Genomic DNA, 22,474 nt, shown 5'->3' with positions numbered 1-22,474 from the left:
CAAAGACCTACATACAAACACCCGCGAAAACCTCAGAAAACATATATATATATATATATATATATATATATATATATATATATATATATATATATATGTTATATACATATACATATACATATATATATGTTATATACATATATATAGTATATATAACATATATATAACATATATATATGTTATATATATATAAGTATATATAAAAGTATATATATACTTTTATGCTATGTATAAAAAAAATATAGCGTGTTGCATTTATGAAATCAATGAACTGCTATAGAGTTTTATTTCTGCATGAAACAAAAACATTTTGAACTCCCCCCCCGAAAAAAAAAGGGTTGAAAAGCTCAATAAATCACGTGCCAGCAGGAGTCACATTATTGGCGGTTGTGACACATATTTTGAGCAACAGGGAGCCGCAGCAGAGGGATGAAAGAACCACTCGTGACTCCAGAGCCGTGGGTTGCAAACTCCTGGTCTGAAAAAACCCAGGTGGCTCAGTGACTAAGACACTGAGCTTGTCGATCAGAAAGGTTGGCAGTTCGAATCCGTACTATTGGGTGAAATGCTCCTGGTTCGGACCGGATCGGCTGATCCGGTAGCGATGGCGGCGGGTGGTTCGGAGAACTGGTAGCAAATATCTCTGTGCCCCCCCCCCATGCCCAGCTGAGCCACGCAATCATCAGAGGCTTTTTAAAAAAAAATTAAAAGCATTTTTTCTACAACCTCTTCCGCCAAAAAAATGCTTTTAAAAGTAAAAAAAAAAGCCTCTGATGATCGCGCGGCTCAGCTGGGATCCTCAGAGGCTTTTAAAAGCATTTTTGCTACAACCTCTTTGGCTGAAGAGGTTGTAGGAAAAAGTGCTTTTAAAAGCCTCTGAGGATCCCAGCTGAGTTGCCTGATCGTCAGAGGCTTTTAAAAGCATTTTTTTACAACCTCTTCGGCCGAAGAGGTTGTAGAAAAAATGGTTTTAAAAGTTTTTTTTTAAAAAAAGTTGGCCACGCCTATGCAGTCACATTACCCCTCCCCCACCAAGCCACGCAGAAACGGTAGTAACAAATTTTACATCTTACAGGGTTGGACTAGATGACCTCCAAGATCCCTTCCAACTCTGTTACTGTTACTTCGAGGAAGAGATTGGAGAGTTGGTTAGAAGAAGACTTGTTTGGGAGGGATCCACCAAATTCAAATGCCCCCTGGGCCTTCCCCACCCCCACTTTGAGTGGACTAATTAAAAGGGAGAACCGTTGTGCTGCCAATTAAAATACTGTAATTTTAGGAATCCTTTGTAAATGTTCCTCTCTCTCTCTTTAGAGGAAAAGAAATGCCAGATGTTGGATGGATGCAGAACATTCAAGGACCGAGATTAGCGTAGACTAGGGTGGGAAGGGTCCTCCCCTCCCAGCTTGCTTTCTAGGAACGCATGTTGTGGAATGGACCATGGGGAGGGCAGCCATTTTGAGAAAGGCCAACCCATCCCAAAACAGCCATTTTGTGTGAGCGCTGACAATATGAGCGCTCCGAATCTAGAACAAGACGCAGTTCTCCGCATACGTTGGGTCCATCCTGGTTCTTCTCAAGTCTTCTGCTTTACGTTTTCCCAAACATCTGCTTCTCGTAGTCCATCCTCTGTGGTAGACACTCCAATAATTTAGCCGTGTTTTTATTAAGCCCAATGAAAAACCGATGGCTTCCCCTTGCTCTAAACCCTCAACATGAAGAATCCTAACTGGATTCACATGTCCGGTTTGACGTGTTGAGTGGTGTGGGAAGAAATGTCCTTCTGGGTTCAGTTCCAAGTGGGGAAAAAGACCCTGGAAACACGGTGGCTGTGTGGAAAGATGGTTTTTAATGGTGGACAGGATCACATGTCTTGAAGATCTTGGGTGAAGAGAAAAAGGGAAGAGATGCTGAGAGTGCCCTGGTTTTATGAGTGCCCTCTCTGGGTTTTTGAATTTGAGCTTGTATTCTGATTGGTTGTCAGACTCCCATGGGGCCATGCAGGGGTAACTTTGTAGGTTGTCTGTGTCCCAGGCTTGGTTGAGCCTTGCTGGGTGATGATGTAATGAAAGGGCTTTGGGCAATTCCTACTATGGCTCTGCCTGAAGGAGGTAGATCTATGTTATGTAGAATAGACTGGTCCATTGACAAAGGTATGGGGGGTGGGGGCTGAGTTTTTGCCTCTCTTTTAGGGGAAATATTCTGTCCTTTTAATATTTCCTAGATTATTTCATTTTTCTAGGAGAGGGGTGGGTGCTAACTTCCTACAGTGGGTTGTGCGTAATTATTAAGATTCATTCAACAATCCAGATGCGTCATGCACCGGACAGATCAGGTCCATGTAATTGCACTTTTTTATTTGCAAATTGTTCCGGTAAGAAACGAGGTCCTGCAAATATCTCCAGGAAGGCTTAACAGAAGATTCCTCTCTTCCTATGATGGCTTTGTAAGATCTGAGAACTTGGAGAGAATCTATTGTCTGTTGTGTGAATTCTTGAACGTATCAAACCATGGCAAGGAAAGAAATCGTTCTGCATATCTTTATCCTTTGTAGACATCTAGATGGAAGAAAACTTTTTCTTCTTCCTCTTCCCAAAACAAGACCCGTTCAGGGAAGTTCTTAACAAATAGAAGTCCGTAGAGATTCTCAGTCATCCATACCATGGTTGTCCCAAAGGTACTTTTTCAGGAGGCAACTGGACTTCCTTGTTTTTTCTTTTGAAGACGTTTTGCAGCTCTGACATGGATGGTGGGGAATGGAAGGATTGATATTCCTTGCAGGCAGCTGGTCATTTGCATCCTTTTAGAGGGTCGTTGAGGCCACTTGGAGGTTTCGTATCCTCAGGTTACCTGAGTGGTGCTCCTGTTTTTGTAGTCTCCAATTTTTCTGGAAATCCGTTCACACTCCTGCACACACATTTGAAGGGTGTTTATTCCCAAGTGCATAGCTAAAAGTCTGTAGAGATTCTCAGTCTTCCAGGTCTTGGTTGTCCCAAAGGTGCTTTTTCAGGAGGCAACTGGACTTCCTTGGTTTTTCTTTTGAAGACGTTTTGCTTCTCATCCAAGAAGCTTCTTCAGCTCTGACTTGGCTGGTGAGGAATGGAAGGATTTATACTCCTTGCAGACAGCTGGTCATTTGCATCCTTTTAGAGGGTCCTTGAAGCACTTAGAGGTTTATCTGTGTCCTCAGGGTTACCTTAGTGGTGCTCCTGGTTCCTGTAGTCTGCAATTTTTTTTCCCCCTCTGGAAATCCATTCCTACTCCCACACCATTCCAAGGGTGTCCATCCCAAATTGTATAGCTAAAAATCGGTAGAGATTCTCAGTCCTCCAGGTCATGGTTGTCCCAAAGGTGCTTTTTCAGGAGGCAACTGGACTTTCTTGTTTTTTCTTTTGAAGGTGTTTAACTTTTCATCCAAGAAGCTTCTTCAGCTCTGACTGGATAGTGGGGAATGGAAGCTGAAGAAGCTTCTTGGATGAGAAGCGAAACGTCTTCAAAAGAAAAAAAAAACAAGAAAGTCCATTTGCCTCCTCCAGTTGCACTTTTGGGACAATCATGACCTGGTTGACTGAGAATCTCTACAAACTTTTAGCTACACAATTTGGGATGAACCCCCTTTGAATGGTGTGGGAGTAGGAATGGATTTGCAGAGGAAAAATGGCAGACTACAGGAAACATTTGCACCACTCAGGTGACTCTGAGGACACAGAGAAACCTCCAAGTGGCCTCAACAACCCTCTAAAATAGTGTTTCTCAACCTTGGAAGCTTGAAGATGGGTGGACTTCAACTCCCAGAATTCCCCAGCCTTTCTGGGAGTTGACATCCACCCATCTTCAAGCTACCAAGGTTGAGAAACACGGCTCTAAAAGGATGCAAATGACCAGCTGTCTGCGAGGAGTATAAATCCTTCCATTCCCCACTATCCCGTCAGAGCTGAAGAAGCTTCTTGGATCAGAAGCGAAATGTCTTCAAAGGAAAACAAGGAAGTCCAGTTGCCTCCTGAAAAAATCTTTGGGATTCTTAACAAATAGTGAAGTTTTGTATGTATTGCTGACTAGAGAGGATCACAGGAGGTCCTATCACCCATCTTTCCTGAAAACACAAGTCCGAAAGAAATATGTCCTGAAGCTTTACCCAAATTTGTCCTCCCCACCCCAAAAAAACAAAACAAAACACAACCCAACTTCATAAAAATAGCAGACTTTTCCCTTCGTTCTGGGCCAACCTGGAGAAACCATCTCGGTTTCCCTTGCCTGCAAAGCTGGAGGAAAAATTTGCAAAGTCTGTTGGTTTTTCTCCCACGGTGAGCGAAGCAGGCGTGACAAGTCTGGGCATGTCCGACTTCACATATTTATTTATTTTACATGATATTTTCCTTCCTCCTTTGAATCATTCAAATTCCGAACCGGCGATGTGAAATAACAATGGCTTCATTTTGCTTTTTAGGAGATGGCAAACTCCGTTTATTTGGTGATGGAGGTGAGCGATTCTAAGATTCCGAAGCATTTTAAGATAGATTTTAATTTTGCCCTTCTTTTAAAGAATGCACGATTTTGTTTATTTATTACAGTTTCATGCCCTTTTTCATCTCAAACTGCAGAGTGCTAGTTGTTATTTTATTTATTGACCTGAATGTTGAATAATTTGGCTTAGCTGATGAATTCTTGCTTCTGTTTTCTTCTCCCCTCTTTAGTACTGCAACGGTGGAGATTTGGCTGACTATTTGCACAGTACGTATTCTAAGAATGCTGTCTAATTATTCCATATTACCTTGTTCCCCCCCAAAATAAGACATCCCCTGATAATAAGCCCAATCAGGCTGTTGAGCGCATGGCAATAAGGCCAAGCGCTTATTTCAGAGTTCAAAAACATATAAGACCAGGGTCGTATTTTCAGGGAAACACAGATAGCATCAATATTAAGAAACAGAAAATAATATCAGGCACGAAATCCCTTATCAAATTAGTTTCATCCATGCAGTTTGATAGGGGTGCCCATATGGTATTCCGCTAGCAAGTTTGTCCTGGACTTCTAATTTTAGTTGTTGTTGCTTTTTCCTTTTTAATTACAGGCATAATTAATGCCAACAGGGCCTATTTTCAGCCAGACTAAACAATCGAAGCATAGGTGGTCTCCAAGGCTAGTGAAATTTTTATTGACAGCTTTCGTTTATAGAAATCGTTTGGTGCCTTAAGTAAATTGTTAAAATTTTGAAGGGTTTCCACCATTTTATATATGTACATATTATATATGTACATCGCTGACTATTGGGGGTGAATCCTTGCCCCCCACAGAGAGGGCTCGCAATCTGGGTGTCCTCCTGGACGCACGGCTGTCTTTAGAAGAGCACATGACGGCCGTGGCCAGGGGGGCCTTTTATCAGGTTCGCCTGATTCGCCAGTTGCGGCCCTTTCTGGATCGGGATGCCTTGCGCACGGTCACTCACACCCTTGTCACCTCCCGGTTGGACTATTGCAATGCTCTCTACATGGGGCTCCCCTTGAAGAGCACTCGGAGGCTCCAACTGGTCCAGAATGCAGCCGCGCGGGTGGTTATGGGTGCAACTCGTTGCGCCCACGTGACACCCCTCCGCGAGCTGCACTGGCTCCCAGTGGTCTTCCGGGTGCGATTCAAGGTGTTGGTTACCACCTTTAAAGCGCTCCATGGCATAGGACCCGGGTACCTTCGAGACCGACTTCTGCCACCAATAGCCTCCCACCGACCAGTTCGCTCCCACAGAGAGGGTCTCCTCAGGGTGCCGTCGGCCAAGTTATGTCGGCTGGCGACACCCAGGGGGAGGGCCTTCTCTGTGGGAGCCCCAGCCCTGTGGAACGAACTCCCCCCGGAAATACGCAAGATCTCCGACCTCCGGGTGTTCCGCTGCGCATTGAAGACCTTGTTGTTCCGCCAGGCAGGGCTGTCAATATAATAATTTTAAATTGGGGTATTTTAATTTTTCGAGTTTTAAATTAGCCAAATTATTTAATTATTTTAATTTTTAATTATTGTTGTGTCTTGTGTTTTTAAACTGGCTGTACACCGCCCTGAGTCCTTCGGGAGAAGGGCGGTATAGAAATAAAATTATTTATTTATTATTTATTTATTTATATTGTTTATCATCTATCTAAACACTGTGAGCATCGGATTAATTAAGAAATGTCTTAAATGAACAAACAAGGAAAAAGGGGCATCATTATTTGAATGGGTGTTCTCCCATGCTGGAATATTTGAGTGCTTGAAGAGCACTTGGAGGCTCCAACTGGTCCAGAATGCGGCCGCGCGGGTGATTATGGGAGCGACACGGCGCACCCATGGAACACCTCTCCTGCCGAGCTGCACTGGCTCCTGGTGGTCTTCCGGGTGCGATTCAAGGTGCTGGTTACCACCTTTAAAGCGCTCCATGGCTTAGGACCTGGGTACGTACGAGATCGCCTTCTGCCACCGATAGCCTCCCACCGGCCAATACGCTCCCACAGAGAGGGACTCCTCAGGGTGCCGTCGGTCAAACAATGTCGACTGGCGACACCGAGGGGGAGAGCCTTCTCTGTGGGGGCACCTGCCCTCTGGAATGAATTGCCCCCGGAGATTCGCATGATCCCCGACCTGCGTACCTTTCGCCGTGCCCTTAAGACTCTATTGTTCCAACAGGCCGGGCTGGCTTAGAAAATGAATTTTAATTGGGTGTCTGTAGTTTTTTAATATAAGGGCCAAATTTTTAATATATTTTAAACTGTTTTTAAATTTTATGGGTATATGTTGTTTTAGTATTGCTGTACACCGCCCTGAGTCCTTCGGGAGAAGGGCGGTATAAAAATTTAAATAAATAAATAAATAAATAACTTTTTTTTTTTATTAAAGAGTTTTACAACAATCTTTACAAATATTTCCCCATCACTCCCTCCCCCTCCCCCCCCCCGAACTTCCCGGAACAAAATACAGGGTATAACAACTTTAAGGCAGAATGACTGGAGTTCATTCCCAATTCATAATATAGAGGAATATGTTTTCATTCAAACGCTGGTATAAATCAGCCATCTGATTAGAATTAAAAAAAAAACCCTCACCAGACGTTTTTGATAGTTGGTTGTGTCTGTCCAGCAATACACATAACAAATTAAAACTTTTCAAAGAGACTTCTGAAGTCTTCACGATCTCCAGACAAGAGTCCTGGCTCTATTGATAAATTTTTTAAGCAGCCGCTCTTCGTAATTCTCATCAACCTCTAATGCATTCAAGTCCTCCAAGGCCGTCATCCTTTAAAAAAAAAAAAAAAAAAGCTTTTAAAAACACGCTAACAAAAAGATGAAAGCTGTGTCGTTGTGTTGATTAATCTCCCTTGCCCAGTTCTTCCTGGCCTGGGTTTAGACACGTTGTGCATTAATCCAAGTTGTTGTTCTTTGGGATTTAATCTTGCACCACGTCAACAGGCAAAAACAAGAGACGTAGGAAGATTTTTTTTTAAAAAAATGGGGCAAAAAACCCACTGTCTCGCTTAGCAACGGAAATTTGGGGCTTCGTTGTGGTCGTTAAGTCGAGGACTACCTGTATCAAGGAACAGGTTGTGTTAATTCAAGTTGTTGTTCTTCGGAGCTTAATCTTGCACCACGTCAATTTAACGTTTTGAGGAAGAAGGTACCCCACTTGTTTCGTTGTTGACAGCTTCTCACCGTTGGGATCCAATCAGAATAAGAGCTGGAAGGGTCCTTGGAGGTCTGCTAGTCCAGCCCCCCACTACCCAAGCAGGAGACCCTATACCATTTCAGACAGGTGACTGTCCAGTTTCTTCTTAAAACTTCCACTGATGAAGCACCTACAACTTCTGGTGGCAAGCTGTTCCACTGGTCGATTGTCTTCACTGTTAGGAAGTTCCTCCTTAGTTCCAGGTTGCTTGTCTCCTTGGTTAGTTTCCATCCATTGTTTCTTGTCCCGCCTTCAGGTGCTTTGGAGAATAAGTTGATCCCCTTTTCTTTGTGGCAGCCCCTCAAATACTGGAATGCTGCTATCATATCACCCCCTAGTCCTTGTTTTCTCTAGACTAGCCAAACCCAAATCCAGGGTGGATTTGATTTAAATTGAGTTGATTTAAATCACAATTTAAATCATGATTTAAATCACTAGTAAAAAGGCTTGATTTAAATCAACTCGATTTAAATCATAATTTTTAAAGAGCAACTGTCATCTCTGCTACTCCTTTGACCCACTGTTGACTCACCGATAGTCCCAGTGTTGCAGAATATACAGCCTCGTGCTACAGAACTAAGCTCCATTTCATACTGAATAAACTACATTATTTATGTATCTTAAATAGAAAACTATCTTACGATAGATTTTTACCCCAAAAATTTTATTAAAATAAATTTGATATAAATAAAAAAAATCCGATTTAAATCAAAAAAATCCAATTTAAATAAAAAAAATCTGATTTTTTGGATTTTTTTTAAAAAAATCATTGATTTTTATCCACCCTGCCCAAATCCTTCAACCATTCTTCATATGGTTTTAGTCTCCAGGCTTTTAATCATCCAAGTTGCCTTTCTTTGCACCTTTCCCAAAGTCTCAACTTTTTTTTTTGTAATGTGGTGACCAAAACTGGATGCAATATTCCAGGTGTGTGGTTTTATTAGGGTTTTTATAAAGCGGTACTAATACATCAGGTGTTTTTGATTCTATGCCTGTTTATTCAACCCAGGATTGTATTAGCTTTTTTGGCTGTTGCTGCACACTGCTGGCTCGTATTTAAGGGATTGTCCACTAGGACTCCAAGGTCCCTCTCACAGTTAACTGTTTCTGAGCCAGGTTTCGCCTCATCTGTACTTGTACCTTTGGTTTTTCCTTGCCCAGGTGTAAAATCTTTGGCAGTACAATCCGTTTGGCAATAATCAATAATAATCAGCAAAATTCACCGCTGTTTCCCCCTCTCTTCCTTTCGATAGGTATGAGAACTCTCAGCGAAGACACAATCCGCCTCTTTTTCCAGCAAATTGCAGGTGCCATGAGAGTTTTGCACAGCAAAGGCATCATTCACAGGGATCTCAAGCCCCAGAATATTCTGCTTTCCTTCACGGGTGGCAAGAAGTCAAATCCGAATAACATCCGGATCAAGATTGGTAAGTGGAAAATGAAAGGGACAAATGACGCTATGAAAAAAACAGAGCAGGGGAGAGGGGAGAGAGAGAGAGATAGAAAGAGATGGAGAGAGAGATGGAAGGAGAGAGATGGAAAAAGAGATGGAAAGAGAGATGGCAAGAGAGAGAGAGGGGGAGAGAGAGAGAGATTGTTTACAATTTGATCTAAGATTCTAGTCCTGTTTGTATTTTTCTGGGGTGATAATGGCAAACCCCATGGATTTCAGCGGATTTTAATCTTTAGGAGGTATGATTTGGGTTTGCCATCCCCAATGGAAAAATATGGGTTTGTTAATTTGGGTCCAGGCTGATCTCCCATCTTTTCCTAATCACAATAATCCTTAAAAAAATTCCATTATGGTTGTTCCTGTTTTTATCAATAATAATAATAAAAAAGACAGCACAAAAGGAAGGAGGGAGGAGGAAAACAGCTTTTCATATTTAATGGTCCTTGCTAATGGTCCTTGCCAATTCTTATTTTTCCCCCCTGTCTTTTTCCCCTTTCCCCCATTTGCTTCTCCGTGTAGCTGATTTTGGATTTGCACGCTACCTACAGAATAATATGATGGCAGCGACGCTGTGCGGGTCTCCCATGTACATGGTAAGGGGCAGCTTGGTTTATTTGCATTTTCTTTTTCCTAAATGGGTTTTAGAGTTGGAAAAACTCGGAAAGCGCCACAAATAATTGCTGTTCCTATTGCTCAAAAAAAGAAAAAGATACCACACGAAAGGGTGGAGCGATCAGGAGGGATAAGGAAAACAGCTTTTTACATTTAGCGGTGTTTGATGAATGAGGCCAGCTTTCATTTATCCTGGGAAAGGAAGTGGTTACAGTCTGTGAGTGAACAACTTTAGTTTTGTTGTCGTGTCCTTTTCTCTGTTATTGTGTCCGAGCTTACCTACACAAAGCTCCATGGTCTTCCATCCCAAATCTTGTTACTCTGTAATTTGAGGACCTAAAAATGGTGAAGATGGTGTTTGTTTACCTAGGGCAGGGGTCTGCAACACTCAAAGAGCCATTTGGACCCGTTTCCCACAGAAAAGAAAACACCGGGAGCCACAAAACCCTTCCCGTGCCTGACTATTTCCTGAGTGGCCACAAAACTAGCATAGGTAGTTGAATTAAATGTTCTGTTTTCTTCTGAAACTTTTCTTTTCTTGGATTTAGCCATGGTTGGCCTATCGGGAGTCGAAATGCTCAATCAATCGTGTGCCGGCAGGTATCGCACATTGGTGGTTGTGATGCATATTTTGAGTGACAAGGAGCTGCAGCAGAGGGATGAAAGAGCCACATGTGGCTCCAGAGCCGCAGGTTGCTGACCCCTGACCTAGGAAGTTGCATGATTCCTGGGAGAAGGATGATCTGATGGTCAGTAATAGTAACTGTGAGAGGGAGCTCGGAGTCCTAGTGGACAATCACTTAAATAGGAGCCAGCCGTGTGCAGCAGCTGCCAAAAAAGCCAACACAGTTCTAGGCTGCATCAACAGAGGGATAGAATCAAGATCACGTGAAGGGTTAATGCCACTTTATAAGGCCTTGGTAAGGCCACACTTGGAATACTGCATCCAATTTTGGTCGCCATGATGTAAAAAAGATCTTTATTTTATTTATTTATTTATTTATTAAATTTATATGCCGCCCCTCTCCGGAGACTCAGGGCGGAGACTCTAGAAAGAGTACAGAGAAGAGCAACAAAGAGGATTAGGGGACTGGAGGCTAAAACATATGAAGAACGGTTGCTGGAACTGGGTATGTCTAGTCGGATGAAAAGAAGGACTAGGGGAGACATGATAGCAGTCTTCCAATATCTCAGGGGCTGCCCCAAAGAAGAGGGAGTCAAGCTATTCTCCAAAGCACCTGAAGGCGGGACAAGAAGTAATGGGTGGAAACTAATCAAGGAGAGAAGCAATCTAGAACTAAGGAGGAATTTCCTGACAGTGAGAACAATTCATCAGTGGAACAACTTGCCTCCAGAAGTTGTGAATGCTCCAACACTGGGAGTTTTTAAAGAAGAGATTGAACAGCCATTTGTCTGAAATGGTATAGAGTTTCCTGCCTAAGCAGGGGGTTGGACTAGAAGACCTCCAAGGTCCCTTCCCACTCTTGTTGTTCTATTCTAACGTATTTAAAAATTGATATGGCTGCAGTCCAGTGTCCCCAGATGGCATTGCAAAGATTGAAACAACAGATCCTCTCCAATGCTTCTGTTTTACTCTTCGATGAATTCTGGATTCTGCTCTGTGTTGGAAACTGAACTGGATGATCCCTTCCACAGGTTCCGTTTTGTGATTCTTGCTTTGGGTGGGGGTTGGGGTTGGAATCGATGACCCCCGAAGGTCCCCCTTCACAGTTTATGTTCTATGATTCTCTGCATGTGTACAATGCAGGTAATCCTCGGCTGAGCGCCATTCGTTCAGCAAAAATGTAGCTAGAGCTATTGATCGGTTGTGCAACTAAGTTGTAAAAGAGATCTTCTTGATGCTCTTAAATTGGGGACGGCAGGTTGTGTATTCAGATCGTGTGCGATTGGAGGAAGTTTGTATGCAATAAGGACCAAGTGTGAGCCTCCCCCGTGGATCTCCCTCATTAGGAAACTGGCAGGCAGCATTGGAAACGACAAACCCGAGCGCAGCAGCACGGTAACGTCGCAGCACCCGTGACTTGGCCGAATGTCAATCCCCTGGGAGTCAGATTTTGGGGTGCATTCTGTGAGGGAAGCCCATCGGAAGTATGTTGGTTCAAAAATGGTTGCTCCATGACCCACCATTTTGCCTAATCGAAGGTTACAAACAGACATGGGAGTTTTGAGCAGCCCGGAGAGCCTGTTGTCTTTCCTGCAGCCAGAACACGAGTTCTTCACGGCAGGAGTTGCCCAGCAAGAAAAGAGGAAGCAGATGTAAAACGTGAACGGAGTGTCTGATTCAGACTGGAGGCAAATAATATCCCTCCAGCCCTCTTGATTCGTTAAGATTTATGATGCCGACCTGGTTGGACAACTTTCTCCAATGTGCAGAGAAAGAGTTTGTTATGCAAAAGGCAATCGAGTGGATAGATTCGTCCAGCATCTCTTGAGCTGGCTTTACATGTGTAAATCACGTTGGTTGAACCAGTTCAAGGCTCTCTGGGCTGTTTAGTATCTACCAAGATAAGAGATTTGGAAACTTGAAGGTTGGCGAGGAGTCCTTCAAGGATCTCGACATGTTTAGTCTGCGGAATAGATAATTACAGGGAGACGCAACACCTGTTTTGAAACCTTAGAAAGGGATGTCATAAAAGAGACTGGATTTGTTCTCTGTTGCTCCAGAGGGGAAGAAGAGAGCCGGTGGGTTCAAACTACAAATGCTAAGTTCACGGTAGATATCAGAAGGAACTTGATGCGTGCTCTGGACCAGTGGAACAGGCTGCCACATGAAGTGGGGAGTTGGCCTTCAGGTCTCCCAACAGAGGCTTGGATGGTCATCTGTTGAAGATACTTTAGTGCAGGGGACCCCAACCCCGAGGCCATGACCCACTACCAGGCTGCGGCCTGTTTGGAACCGGGCCATGCGGGCAGCGGGTAAGTGCGTGTGCGCGCATAAAGCTTCGCTCGCGTGTGAAACTCCTCTTGTGCAAGCAGTGGCCATCTTGCATTCACAAATGAAACTTCTCTCATGCGAGTGGTGGCCATCTTGCACCCACGCACAAAACTTCCCTCACATTTGCGGTGGCCATCTTGCATTCATGTACGAAACTTCCCTCACGTGAGTGGCGGCCATCTTGCACTCACGCATGAAACTTCCCTCACACGAGCGGTGGCCATCTTGCACTCACATACGAAACTTCCCTCACGTGAGCGGTGGCCATCTTGCACTTACTTACACGAACCTTCCCTCACACAAGTTGTGGCCATCTTATGCTCAAGCACAAAACTTCCCTTGCACGAGTGGCAGCCATCTTGCGCTCACGCACAAAGCTTTCCTTGTGCCAACAGCGGCCATCTTGTGCTCATGCGCGAAGCTCCAATCAGCGCCATGCGCGCTCTGTCAGAACCCGCCTACCACTCACAAGGAACTATCCCCTTCTCCCCCCACTGCTGGGCCGCCAAGCCAGAAAATTTGAGGACTGTTGCTCTTAGTGGATCCTGGACTGGGTAGAAGGTTGAGCTAGATGACCTCTTCCAACCTTCCCTTGAGTCATGTCCAGACCTCTACGCTAGGCCAAAGCCAGATGCATCATATTAAATTCTGCGGAATTTGAGATGGGAATGGCAAATTCATGTAGCTACTGAGCTGTTAAGTTGGGAGTAGCCAATGATGGTTGATGATCCTTCTGGTTGATAGAAGCCCAGCCTTAAATACCACTTACCCCTGTCCTTTCTGGTGACCTTTGGGGTGCCTTTGACTGCTTATGGTATGACACAAAAAGGACAAGGTGGACCTTGGTTTGATCCAACCCTGGAGTTCCTCCTGTTCTTACATGATCCTGGCCTGGCCTTGACGGTTTGTTCCGATGTTTTATGGACTTGAAACAGAATGTACCAGTCAGAAAGTTTGAACAGGTTCCTCAACGCCTCCTTTGAACTGACCAGACACTGGCCAGACTGCCTGCAGGGCTGTTGCAACGCGTGGTCTGGAGTCCTTGGAGGAAACCTTCAGAATGGGAAAAAAGAGAACCTGACAATTAGAAGTCTTTTTTTGTCCTCCTGGGAGGAGGAGAGTGAGGAAAAAGTGAGAGACAGGCTGAGATTTGACCAGGATTTAAAACACCACAAAGAAGTCAACAAGGCCGAGTGGTTTTAGCCAGGTTCTTGAGGATAAATCGGGAAACCCCTGGGCATAGGACAATAATGTGGTGCACCAAATGCCAATATGTCTTCAGATTCGCCCCTTTTGATAACCACTGAGCTTTATTATCCCTTTGTGGCCACGTTTTTTTTTTTTTTAGATTAACAGAGTTGGAAGGGACCTGGTAGGTCATCTAGTCCAACCCCCTGCCCAGGCAGGAGACCCTACACCATTTCTGACAGATGGCAATCCAGTCTCTTCTTGAAAGCTTCCAGTGATGAAGCTTCCACAACTTCCGAAGGCAACTTCTGTGCCATCGGTTGATTCTCACTGTTAGAAAATTTCTCCTTGTTTCCAGGTTGAATCTTTCCTTGATCACTTTCCATCCATTATTCCTTATCTGGCCTTCAGATGCTTCGGAGAATAGCTTGACCCCCTCCTCTCTGTGGCAGCCCCTCAAATATAGGAAGGCTGCTATCCTGTCTCCCCTGGTCCTTCTCTTCGCTAGAGTAGCCATGCCCAGTTCCTGCAACCGTTCTTCGTATGTTTTAGCCTCTAGTCCCCTCATCATCCCGGTTGCTCTTCTCTGCACCTTTTCTAGAATCACAACATGTTTTTTTATAGAGATGGAGGGAGAAAGAGACTCGGAAGGGACCCTCCCTAGTTTCTTAGGCTGTAAAGGAGAGGGCTGTAATGGTATATGCGAAAGACCTTGGGAGATGGAGGAAAGTGATACTATTTAGGGAATGGTCAGATAAGAGAAGGCATGGCCCCGAGCTACATAAGGGGCAGAGAAAGAGACTCGGAAGGGACCCTCCCTAGTTTCTTAAGGCTGTAAAGCAGGCGGCGGTAATGGAAGGAGAGAAATACCATGGAAGATGGGGAAAAGAGATGCTGCCTAGGGAATGATCAGATAAGAGACAGCATAGCCCAGAGTTGAATAATGGGTGGGGAAAGAGACTCAGAAGAGACCCTCCCTAGTTTCCTCAGCTGTAAAGATGGCAGCAGGATTTTTTTTTTTACTTTCAAATTTGTAAGATTCTCTTAATGTAGCTTTACCCTCAAGTTGAATGACCTCACCTGGTCACGTTTCCTGTCTGGTGTACCTGGTAAGGCTGACCCTTATGAATCTGGGAGGGGGTCAAAAGGAAGAAACTGGAGGCTGTTTTCCCCTTCAGTTAACTGGCTGAAATCAAACACACCCACACAGAAACACATACCTAGCAGTTGGCTGGGCCATCAGCATTCTGAAGCCAAGGTGTCATTATTCTTTTTTTGGCATTCTGCTGGGCTCAGAGTGTTGCGTTTTGTGTTGGTTGGTGGCTGACTTCACCCAAAGCACACAATGCCTTCCTGTGCATATCTACTACGGATGCTGCTGGTGTGTGTGTGTATGTGTGTGTTTTGCTTGCAAACAAAGCCAGAGACGGCAGAGTTATTAATATCTTGATATAATAGAATGGGATACTCAGCCGTGTTATATTTTTAACACAAAGCTTGGTGTGAGGGAGAACCAGCGGGGTTTTAAATACAGGTAGTCCTTGACTTACGATCACAACTGAGCCCGAAATTTCTCTGGCTGAGTGTGAACAGGTACTGAGTGGGTTTTGCCTCATTTTATGACCCTTCTTGCCACCGTGGTTTAAGTTGTTAATTTAGCAAGATTGTTAAGTGAATCTAGCTTCCCCATTGGATTTTGCTGGTCGGAAGGTTGCAAAAAGGGGACTCTGGAAGTTACTGTTTTCAGTGCTGGTGTGACTTCGAGCAGTCACTAACTGAACGGTCATAAGTCGAGGACTATCTGCATGATGCGTTATGTGATGTGACGTCATTTGTGGGGGCAAATTTAGGATGTGAAATTTAAGACGGGCCTTTTGCATTTAAGGGGGAAGAGATGCATGAAAACCTATGAATAGGGAGCCACCGTTGGATTGGCCCCCATTTTTTTTTCCCTTTAGAATGCTAATCGTGGAACCGGATGGGATCTTAAGAGGTCATCTAGTCCACCCCGTCCCACTCAGGACAAGGGTTCCCTCGAACATCTGTGAAAACCTGCCCCTCCCAACCTCTGTGGCAAGCCCTTCAGTCAAGTGGCTCAGTCCCCGCCCCCCCACCTTCTTTCCCACCGAGTCCGCTTAACCTACCTCGCAGGCTCGTTGTTGGAAGCAGAGCAGGTGCGAGGGGGGTGTCCTTCTCATTCCTCCCACCCCCAGAGTTGACATGCTTGAATGAGAAAAGCCAACTTTAAAAAAAAAAAATAATAATTATTCGGAGTGCCGCCGGTTACAAGTTCGGCAGGACTTTTTGGCAACGCGTGCCATGATTCTATCTTGCTGTTCCAACTTGTTTGGCAGCTGGGAAGTTGCCGCCTGGGTAGAATGTTTGCGTGCATGCTTCGTTCTTTGTTTTGGTACAAAGGTGTGTTCGTTGGCATTTTTTTTTTCCCCGCAGGGTTGGCTGGAGGCCAATGACTCATCGGCCAACCACTCAGTTGCATTAGAGAGAACGTTTGAATCTCTCTTTTTATTCCTCCAGCTTTAGCTGACCCAAGGGATCAAGTAGAGGGGTTGCTGTTTTTTTTTAAATTTGATTTATATGCCGCCCTTCTCCGGAGACTCAGGGCGGCTTACAATGTGCTAAGCAATAGCCTTCATACTTTTGTATATTTTATACAAAGTCAGGTTATTGCCCCCACAAACTGGGGCCTCATTTAACCTACCTTAGAAAGGATGGAAGGCTGAATCAACCTTGAGCCTGGTGAGATTCGAACTTACAGTAATTGCAGACAGCTGGTGTTAATCTCAATGCTTTTAGTCTGCAGAGCCACCAGGCTCTGTTGTGGTCCGCCAGCAGCCTGTGGAGCTGGCAGCGGAGTCGGACAGTGAGGAGACTGGGGAGGAACATGGGCCAGTCCTGGAGTCTGGGGAAGGCTCGGACGAGGGCTCTGCATTGGAGGCAGAGATGGGGCCAGGGCCATCTGGGAGTTACGCATGGACTCCAGAGCCTCCAGAGTTGGGCATCAGAGAGGCAGAGGAACAGGAGGAGCCTGTTCCTAGTGTGTGCATGCGCAGAGCTGCCAGAAAGCAAGAACAGTTAAAGCAAAAGGGACGACTCAGGAGTAAGGCCTGGAGATGATTGGCCCCTCCCATAAGGCTTAAAGAGGAGCAAAGGCATGTGGGCCCTTTGCAGGAAAGCAACATTGTTCATTCTGTTCCCACTCTGCATCTCTGTTTGATTCTGGACTCTGTGTGGCTTTGCCAAGTAGGTCTTTGGCAGCGTGTCAAGGGAGATAAAGGTGGGTGATTATCCCGAAGGACTTTTTGCAACTAATTGGGACTCAGCTGTGAATGAACGTAATTCACAGCTGTTACAATAAAAGAGGTTTTTGGGACTACTCGTGTGTTTTAATGACGAAGCCTAGATCACAACAGTTGCTTTTTAATTTTGCTTTATTTTTGGGGGGCCCGTATGGGATTAAATTCTGGGTTTTCTCCCCTCGTTCAAGCAGGCTCCCGACCAGATTTTAGTGTAGCTTTTCTCCTCCCTTTCATTAACTACCCAGATTTAATTTTGCAAAGAAAACTTAAATCCACCGGCTTTCTCAAATCCTCTGCTGGGAGGGCCGGCTCGCAGGGTTTGGGGAGGGGGGGGGTGACTTCAAAGCAGGTGAGACCACACATGTCTTTTTCTGCTCCGTTGTAGGCCCCAGAAGTAATTATGTCTCAACATTACGATGCCAAAGCTGATCTGTGGAGCATTGGGACGATCATCTACCAGTGCCTGACGGGAAAAGCACCGTTTCAGGTAAGAGGAAAAGTTCATTTCTGTCCATTTCTCCTGCGACTTTGGGAATCTCTTAAGAACATGGCTGTTGCTTGTCCCAAATGTACTTTTCTTTTTTTCAAGAGGCAACTGGACTTTCTGAATTTTCTTTGAAGATATTTTGCTTCTCATCCAAGTAGCTTCTTCAGCTCTTGACAGGATGGTGGGGAATGGAAAGATTTATATTCCTTGCAGACAGCAAGTCATTTGCATCCTTTTAGAGGGTCGTTGAAGCACTTGGAGGTTTATCTGTGGCCTCAGGGTCACCTGAGTGGAATGGATTTCCTGAGAAAAAATTGCAGGCTACAGGAACCATTTACACTACTCAGGTGACCCCGAGGACACAGATAAATCTCCAAGTGGCCTCAAGGACTCTCTCGAAGAATGCAAATGACCAGCTGTCTGCAAGGAGTATAAATCCTTCCATTCCCCACTATCCTATCAGAGCTGAAGAAACTTCTTGGATGAGGAGCAAAACGTCTTCAAAGAAAAACCAGAAAGTCCAGTTGCGTTTTGGAAAAAAGCACCTTTGGGACAGCCATGACCCAGAGGACTGAGAATCTCCATAGACAGTTGCTGTTGCTTCTTAAAATAGTTTCCAGACTGCATCGAAGTTTTTATTTTATTTTATTTTTTTATTTTTTTAATTTTGATTTATATGCCGCCCTTCTCCGGAGACTCAGGGCGGCTTACAATGCACTAAGCAATAGCCTTCATTCTTTTGTATATTTATAAAGTCAGCTTATTGCCCCCACAAACTGGATCCTCAATTTACCTACCTTAGAAAGGATGGAAGGCTGAGTCAACCTTGAGCCTGACGAGATTCGATCTTACTTTAATTGCAGACAGCTGTTCTTAATAACAGGGTGCTTTAGACCACTGTACTACCAAGGCTCTTTGGCTTGGTAGTACAGTGGTACATCGGAAGTTTGGCTTCCGATGGACACAGGCTTGGTTTTAATCTGTGTTTTTCAAACTCGGTGACGTTAAGATGGGTGGACTTCAACTCCCAGAATTCCCCAGCCAGCATGTATGGACTTCAGTTCCCAGAATTCCTCAGATAGCCTGTATGGACTTCAGTTCCCAGAATTCCTCAGACAGCGTACTTTAACTTTTTTTTGTGTAGGTAACAGCAGCAGAATAGGAATGAAAAGTAGGCCACCCTACTTGGAAACAGCCATGCACACCCGCAGAGAAACTGGTCATACAAAAGGTCATGAATTGTGCAGAAATGGACAAATTTAACACTGAGTTTAAAAGATAAAGAGGCATCAATATTTTACAATGTGAGGGAACAGTGATATAACTGGATAGAACGGAGATAGATTAAAGAGAGATAGTTATTAAGCATAAGTAATAGATAAAATAAGAATGTAAATACGCACAACTTAATTTTTGTAAATAATGCATGAATTATTGTCGCAAGAAAAACACCACAAATAGCTGTTGTTGAGTGAAATAATTTTTTATGTTTTTAATGTAATAAAAGTTTAATAAAGTGTATTGAAAAAAAAAGAAAAGAAAAGTAGGCCACCCGGTGATCCTTCCATTCTGCACCATGGGAGGGATAATTTGGCGAAGAGGGATGACGTCTCCCAACAGAGAGATAAAGGAAGAAGGCAGAATGGACGCCTTTGAATGGAGGAGATAGGAGGCGCCCAAAATTTCCATTGCTAAGCAAGACAGTTGCTAAGTGAATTTCCCCCCCATTTTACGACCTTTCTTGTCACAGTCGTTGAGTGAATCGTTGCAGTTGTTAAGTTTGTAATGCAGTTGTTACTGGCTTCCCCATTGAATTTGCTGGGTCAGAAGGAAGTCATGTGACCCCGGACATTGCAACTGACGTAAATATAAATCAGTTGTCAAGCATCTGAATTTTGATCAGATGACTCTGGGGATGCCGCAGTGGTTGTAAGTGTGGAAAAAAAAATGGGCGTAAGTCCCTTTTTTCAATTCCGTTGCAACTTTGAACGGTCACTAAATGAACTGTTGTAAGTTGAGGATGACCTGTATTGTCTTTTTGAAGCTTGGTGAAAAAGACGATAGAGAGCTGAGCTGTGACGATGTCTCCCTTTGTAAAGAAGGATTTGCTTCCTCAAATGTGAAAGATTTAATAACTTCCTGGCTGGACTAGAAGATCTTCAAGGTCCCTTCCAGCTCTGATTCTATTCTATTCTATTCTATTCTATTCTATTCTATTCTATTCTATTCTATTCTATTCTATTCTATTCCATTCCATTCCATTCCATTCCATTCCATTCCATTCCATTCCATTCCATCCCATCCCATCCCATTATTCTATTCTATTCTATTCTATTCTATTCTATTCTATTCTATTCTATTCTATTCTATTCTATTCTATTCTATTCTATTCTATTCCATTCCATTCCATTCCATTCCATTCCATTCCATTCCATTCCATTCCATTCCATCCCATCCCATCCCATTATTCTATTCTATTCTATTCTATTCTATTCTATTCTATTCTATTCTATTCTATTCTATTCTATTCTATTCTATTCTATTCTATTCCATTCCATTCCATTCCATTCCATTCCATTCCATCCCATCCCATCCCATCCCATCCCATCCCATCCCATCCCATCCCATTATTCTATTCTATTCTATTCTATTCTATTCTATTCTATTCTATTCTATTCTATTCTATTCTATTCTATTCTATTCTATTCTATTCTATTCTATTCTATTCTATTCCATTCCATTCCATCCCATCCCATCCCATCCCATCCCATCCCATCCCATTATTCTATTCTATTCTATTCTATTCTATTCTATTCTATTCTATTCTATTCTATTCTATTCTATTCTATTCTATTCTATTCTATTCTATTCTATTCTATTCTATTCTATTCTATTCTATTCCATTCCATTCCATTCCATTCCATTCCATTCCATTCCATTCCATCCCATCCCATCCCATCCCATCCCATCCCATCCCATCCCATCCCATCCCATCCCATTATTCTATTCTATTCTATTCTAGTCTAGTCTAGTCTAGTCTAGTCTAGTCTAGTCTAGTCTAGTCTAGTCTAGTCTAGTCTAGTCTAGTCCAGTCCAGTCCAGTCCAGTCCAGTCCATTCCATTCCATTCCATTCCATTCCATCCCATCCCATCCCATCCCATCCCATCCCATCCCATCCCATCCCATCCCATCCCATTATTCTATTCTATTCTATTCTATTCTATTCTATTCTATTCTATTCTATTCTATTCTATTCTATTCTATTCTATTCTATTCCATTCCATTCCATTCCATTCCATTCCATTCCATTCCATCCCATCCCATCCCATCCCATCCCATCCCATCCCATCCCATCCCATTATTCTATTCTATTCTATTCTATTCTATTCTATTCTATTCTATTCTATTCTATTCTATTCTATTCTATTCTATTCTATTCTATTCTATTCTATTCTACTCTACTCTACTCTACTCTACTCTACTCTACTCTACTCTACTCTATTCGGTTGCTCTTTGTATCTTTGATCCTAGGAAGAGAAAGAGTTTTGGGTAGGAGATTAAGCAAATATTTTTCTTGTTGTGATTTTACACAGCCGTAGGGCCATTGGCTTGCTCCCCTCTGGAGATAGCTAAAGGTCTTTGAAGTTGTCCCTGAATAAATAGCCCAAGGAAGACCCATAATTGTAATTTCAAGTAAATATTTTCAACTGATTCTAGATTGTTCTGCCCCAAGACCTTTTAGCAATTAAATTGTGTTCAAAGGGATGATTCTGTTTATTCCTAGAACGTTCTGTTCCAATTCGTAGAAGTGGGAGAACCAGATTCCTTATGAATCTTCCACTTCTTGCTTTGGGTATTGTGATCTCTTTCTGATGCCCGGTGATTACACGGGGCAGTTGTTCTCCGTTGACCTCTTCTTGGTTGTAACATGTAGTCCTGCTAAGGACATTCCAAGGATGACTTTGATGTTATCTTTGTGTCCTTCCCATTTTGGTTTAGCCCATCTATGTGTTGGGGTTAAGTTGACCTTTTGGGACAACCAAGACGATAAGAGGCTAGAAGGAAAAAAAAAAAACTTGATAAGGTGGACAGTTGAAGCGTTGGGTGTGGAGTAGAGAAGATTTCAGAACAGAACAGAATAACACAGTGGAAAGGGAACTTGGAGGTCTTCTAGTCCAACCCCTTGCTCAGGCAGGAAACCCTATACCATTTCAGGCAAATTGTTGTCCAGTCCCTTTTTAAAAACTTCCAATGTTGGAGCACCCACAGCTTCTGGAGGGGAGCCTTTCCATTGGTTAATTGTTCTCACTGTCAGGAAATTTCTCTTTAGTTGTAGGTTGCTTCTCTCCTTGATTGGTTTCCACCCATTGCTTATTGTCCTGCCTTCAAGTGCTTTGAAGAACAGGTTGACCCCCTCTTCTTTGTGGCAGCCCCTCAAATACGGGAAGACTGCTATCATGTCCACTATAGTCCTTCGTTTCATTAAACTAGACTTGCCCAATTCCTGCAACCGTTCTATATATGTTACTCACTCAACTTCAGCCAAACCCACTGGCATCTGGAGGGCTTTCTTAAGGCAATGAAGCAGAATTATTCAGATTTCTTCCAGCTCAGGACAAGAAGCAAGGAATGTAGACTTCACTGGAGGTGTTTAAGCAGGGGTCTGTGTGTGGCTTTTGAAGATACTGTAGTTGACTTCTGAACTGGGCAGAGGTCAGGTTAAATGATCTTCAATATCCCTCCCAATTCTTCTGTTCTTCAGTTGTATGAAATCCTGGT

At 43.6% G+C, this 22,474-nt stretch overlaps 1 protein-coding gene across 2 annotated transcripts in view; it reads left to right on the top strand.

The window, feature by feature from the left end:
• The window catches only part of ULK1 (unc-51 like autophagy activating kinase 1), a 94,500-nt gene that overhangs the window by 20,456 nt on the left and 51,570 nt on the right, over window positions 1–22,474 (top strand). For both annotated transcript variants that reach the window (XM_087880305.1, XM_087880304.1), the window contains 5 exons: window positions 4,448–4,480; window positions 4,695–4,731; window positions 8,935–9,108; window positions 9,654–9,727; window positions 17,593–17,694. In XM_087880305.1, the coding sequence (XP_087736431.1) occupies window positions 4,448–4,480; window positions 4,695–4,731; window positions 8,935–9,108; window positions 9,654–9,727; window positions 17,593–17,694 (420 nt within the window). The remainder of the gene's footprint in view (window positions 1–4,447; window positions 4,481–4,694; window positions 4,732–8,934; window positions 9,109–9,653; window positions 9,728–17,592; window positions 17,695–22,474) is intronic.

This window comes from Pantherophis guttatus, chromosome 17 (genome assembly GCF_059756535.1).
Source record: "Pantherophis guttatus breed Tessera chromosome 17, ASM5975653v1, whole genome shotgun sequence".
Taxonomy (NCBI): Eukaryota; Metazoa; Chordata; class Lepidosauria; order Squamata; family Colubridae; genus Pantherophis; species Pantherophis guttatus.
Note: the sequence above shows the minus strand (reverse complement) of the source record. Positions and strands in the feature narration are given on the sequence as shown.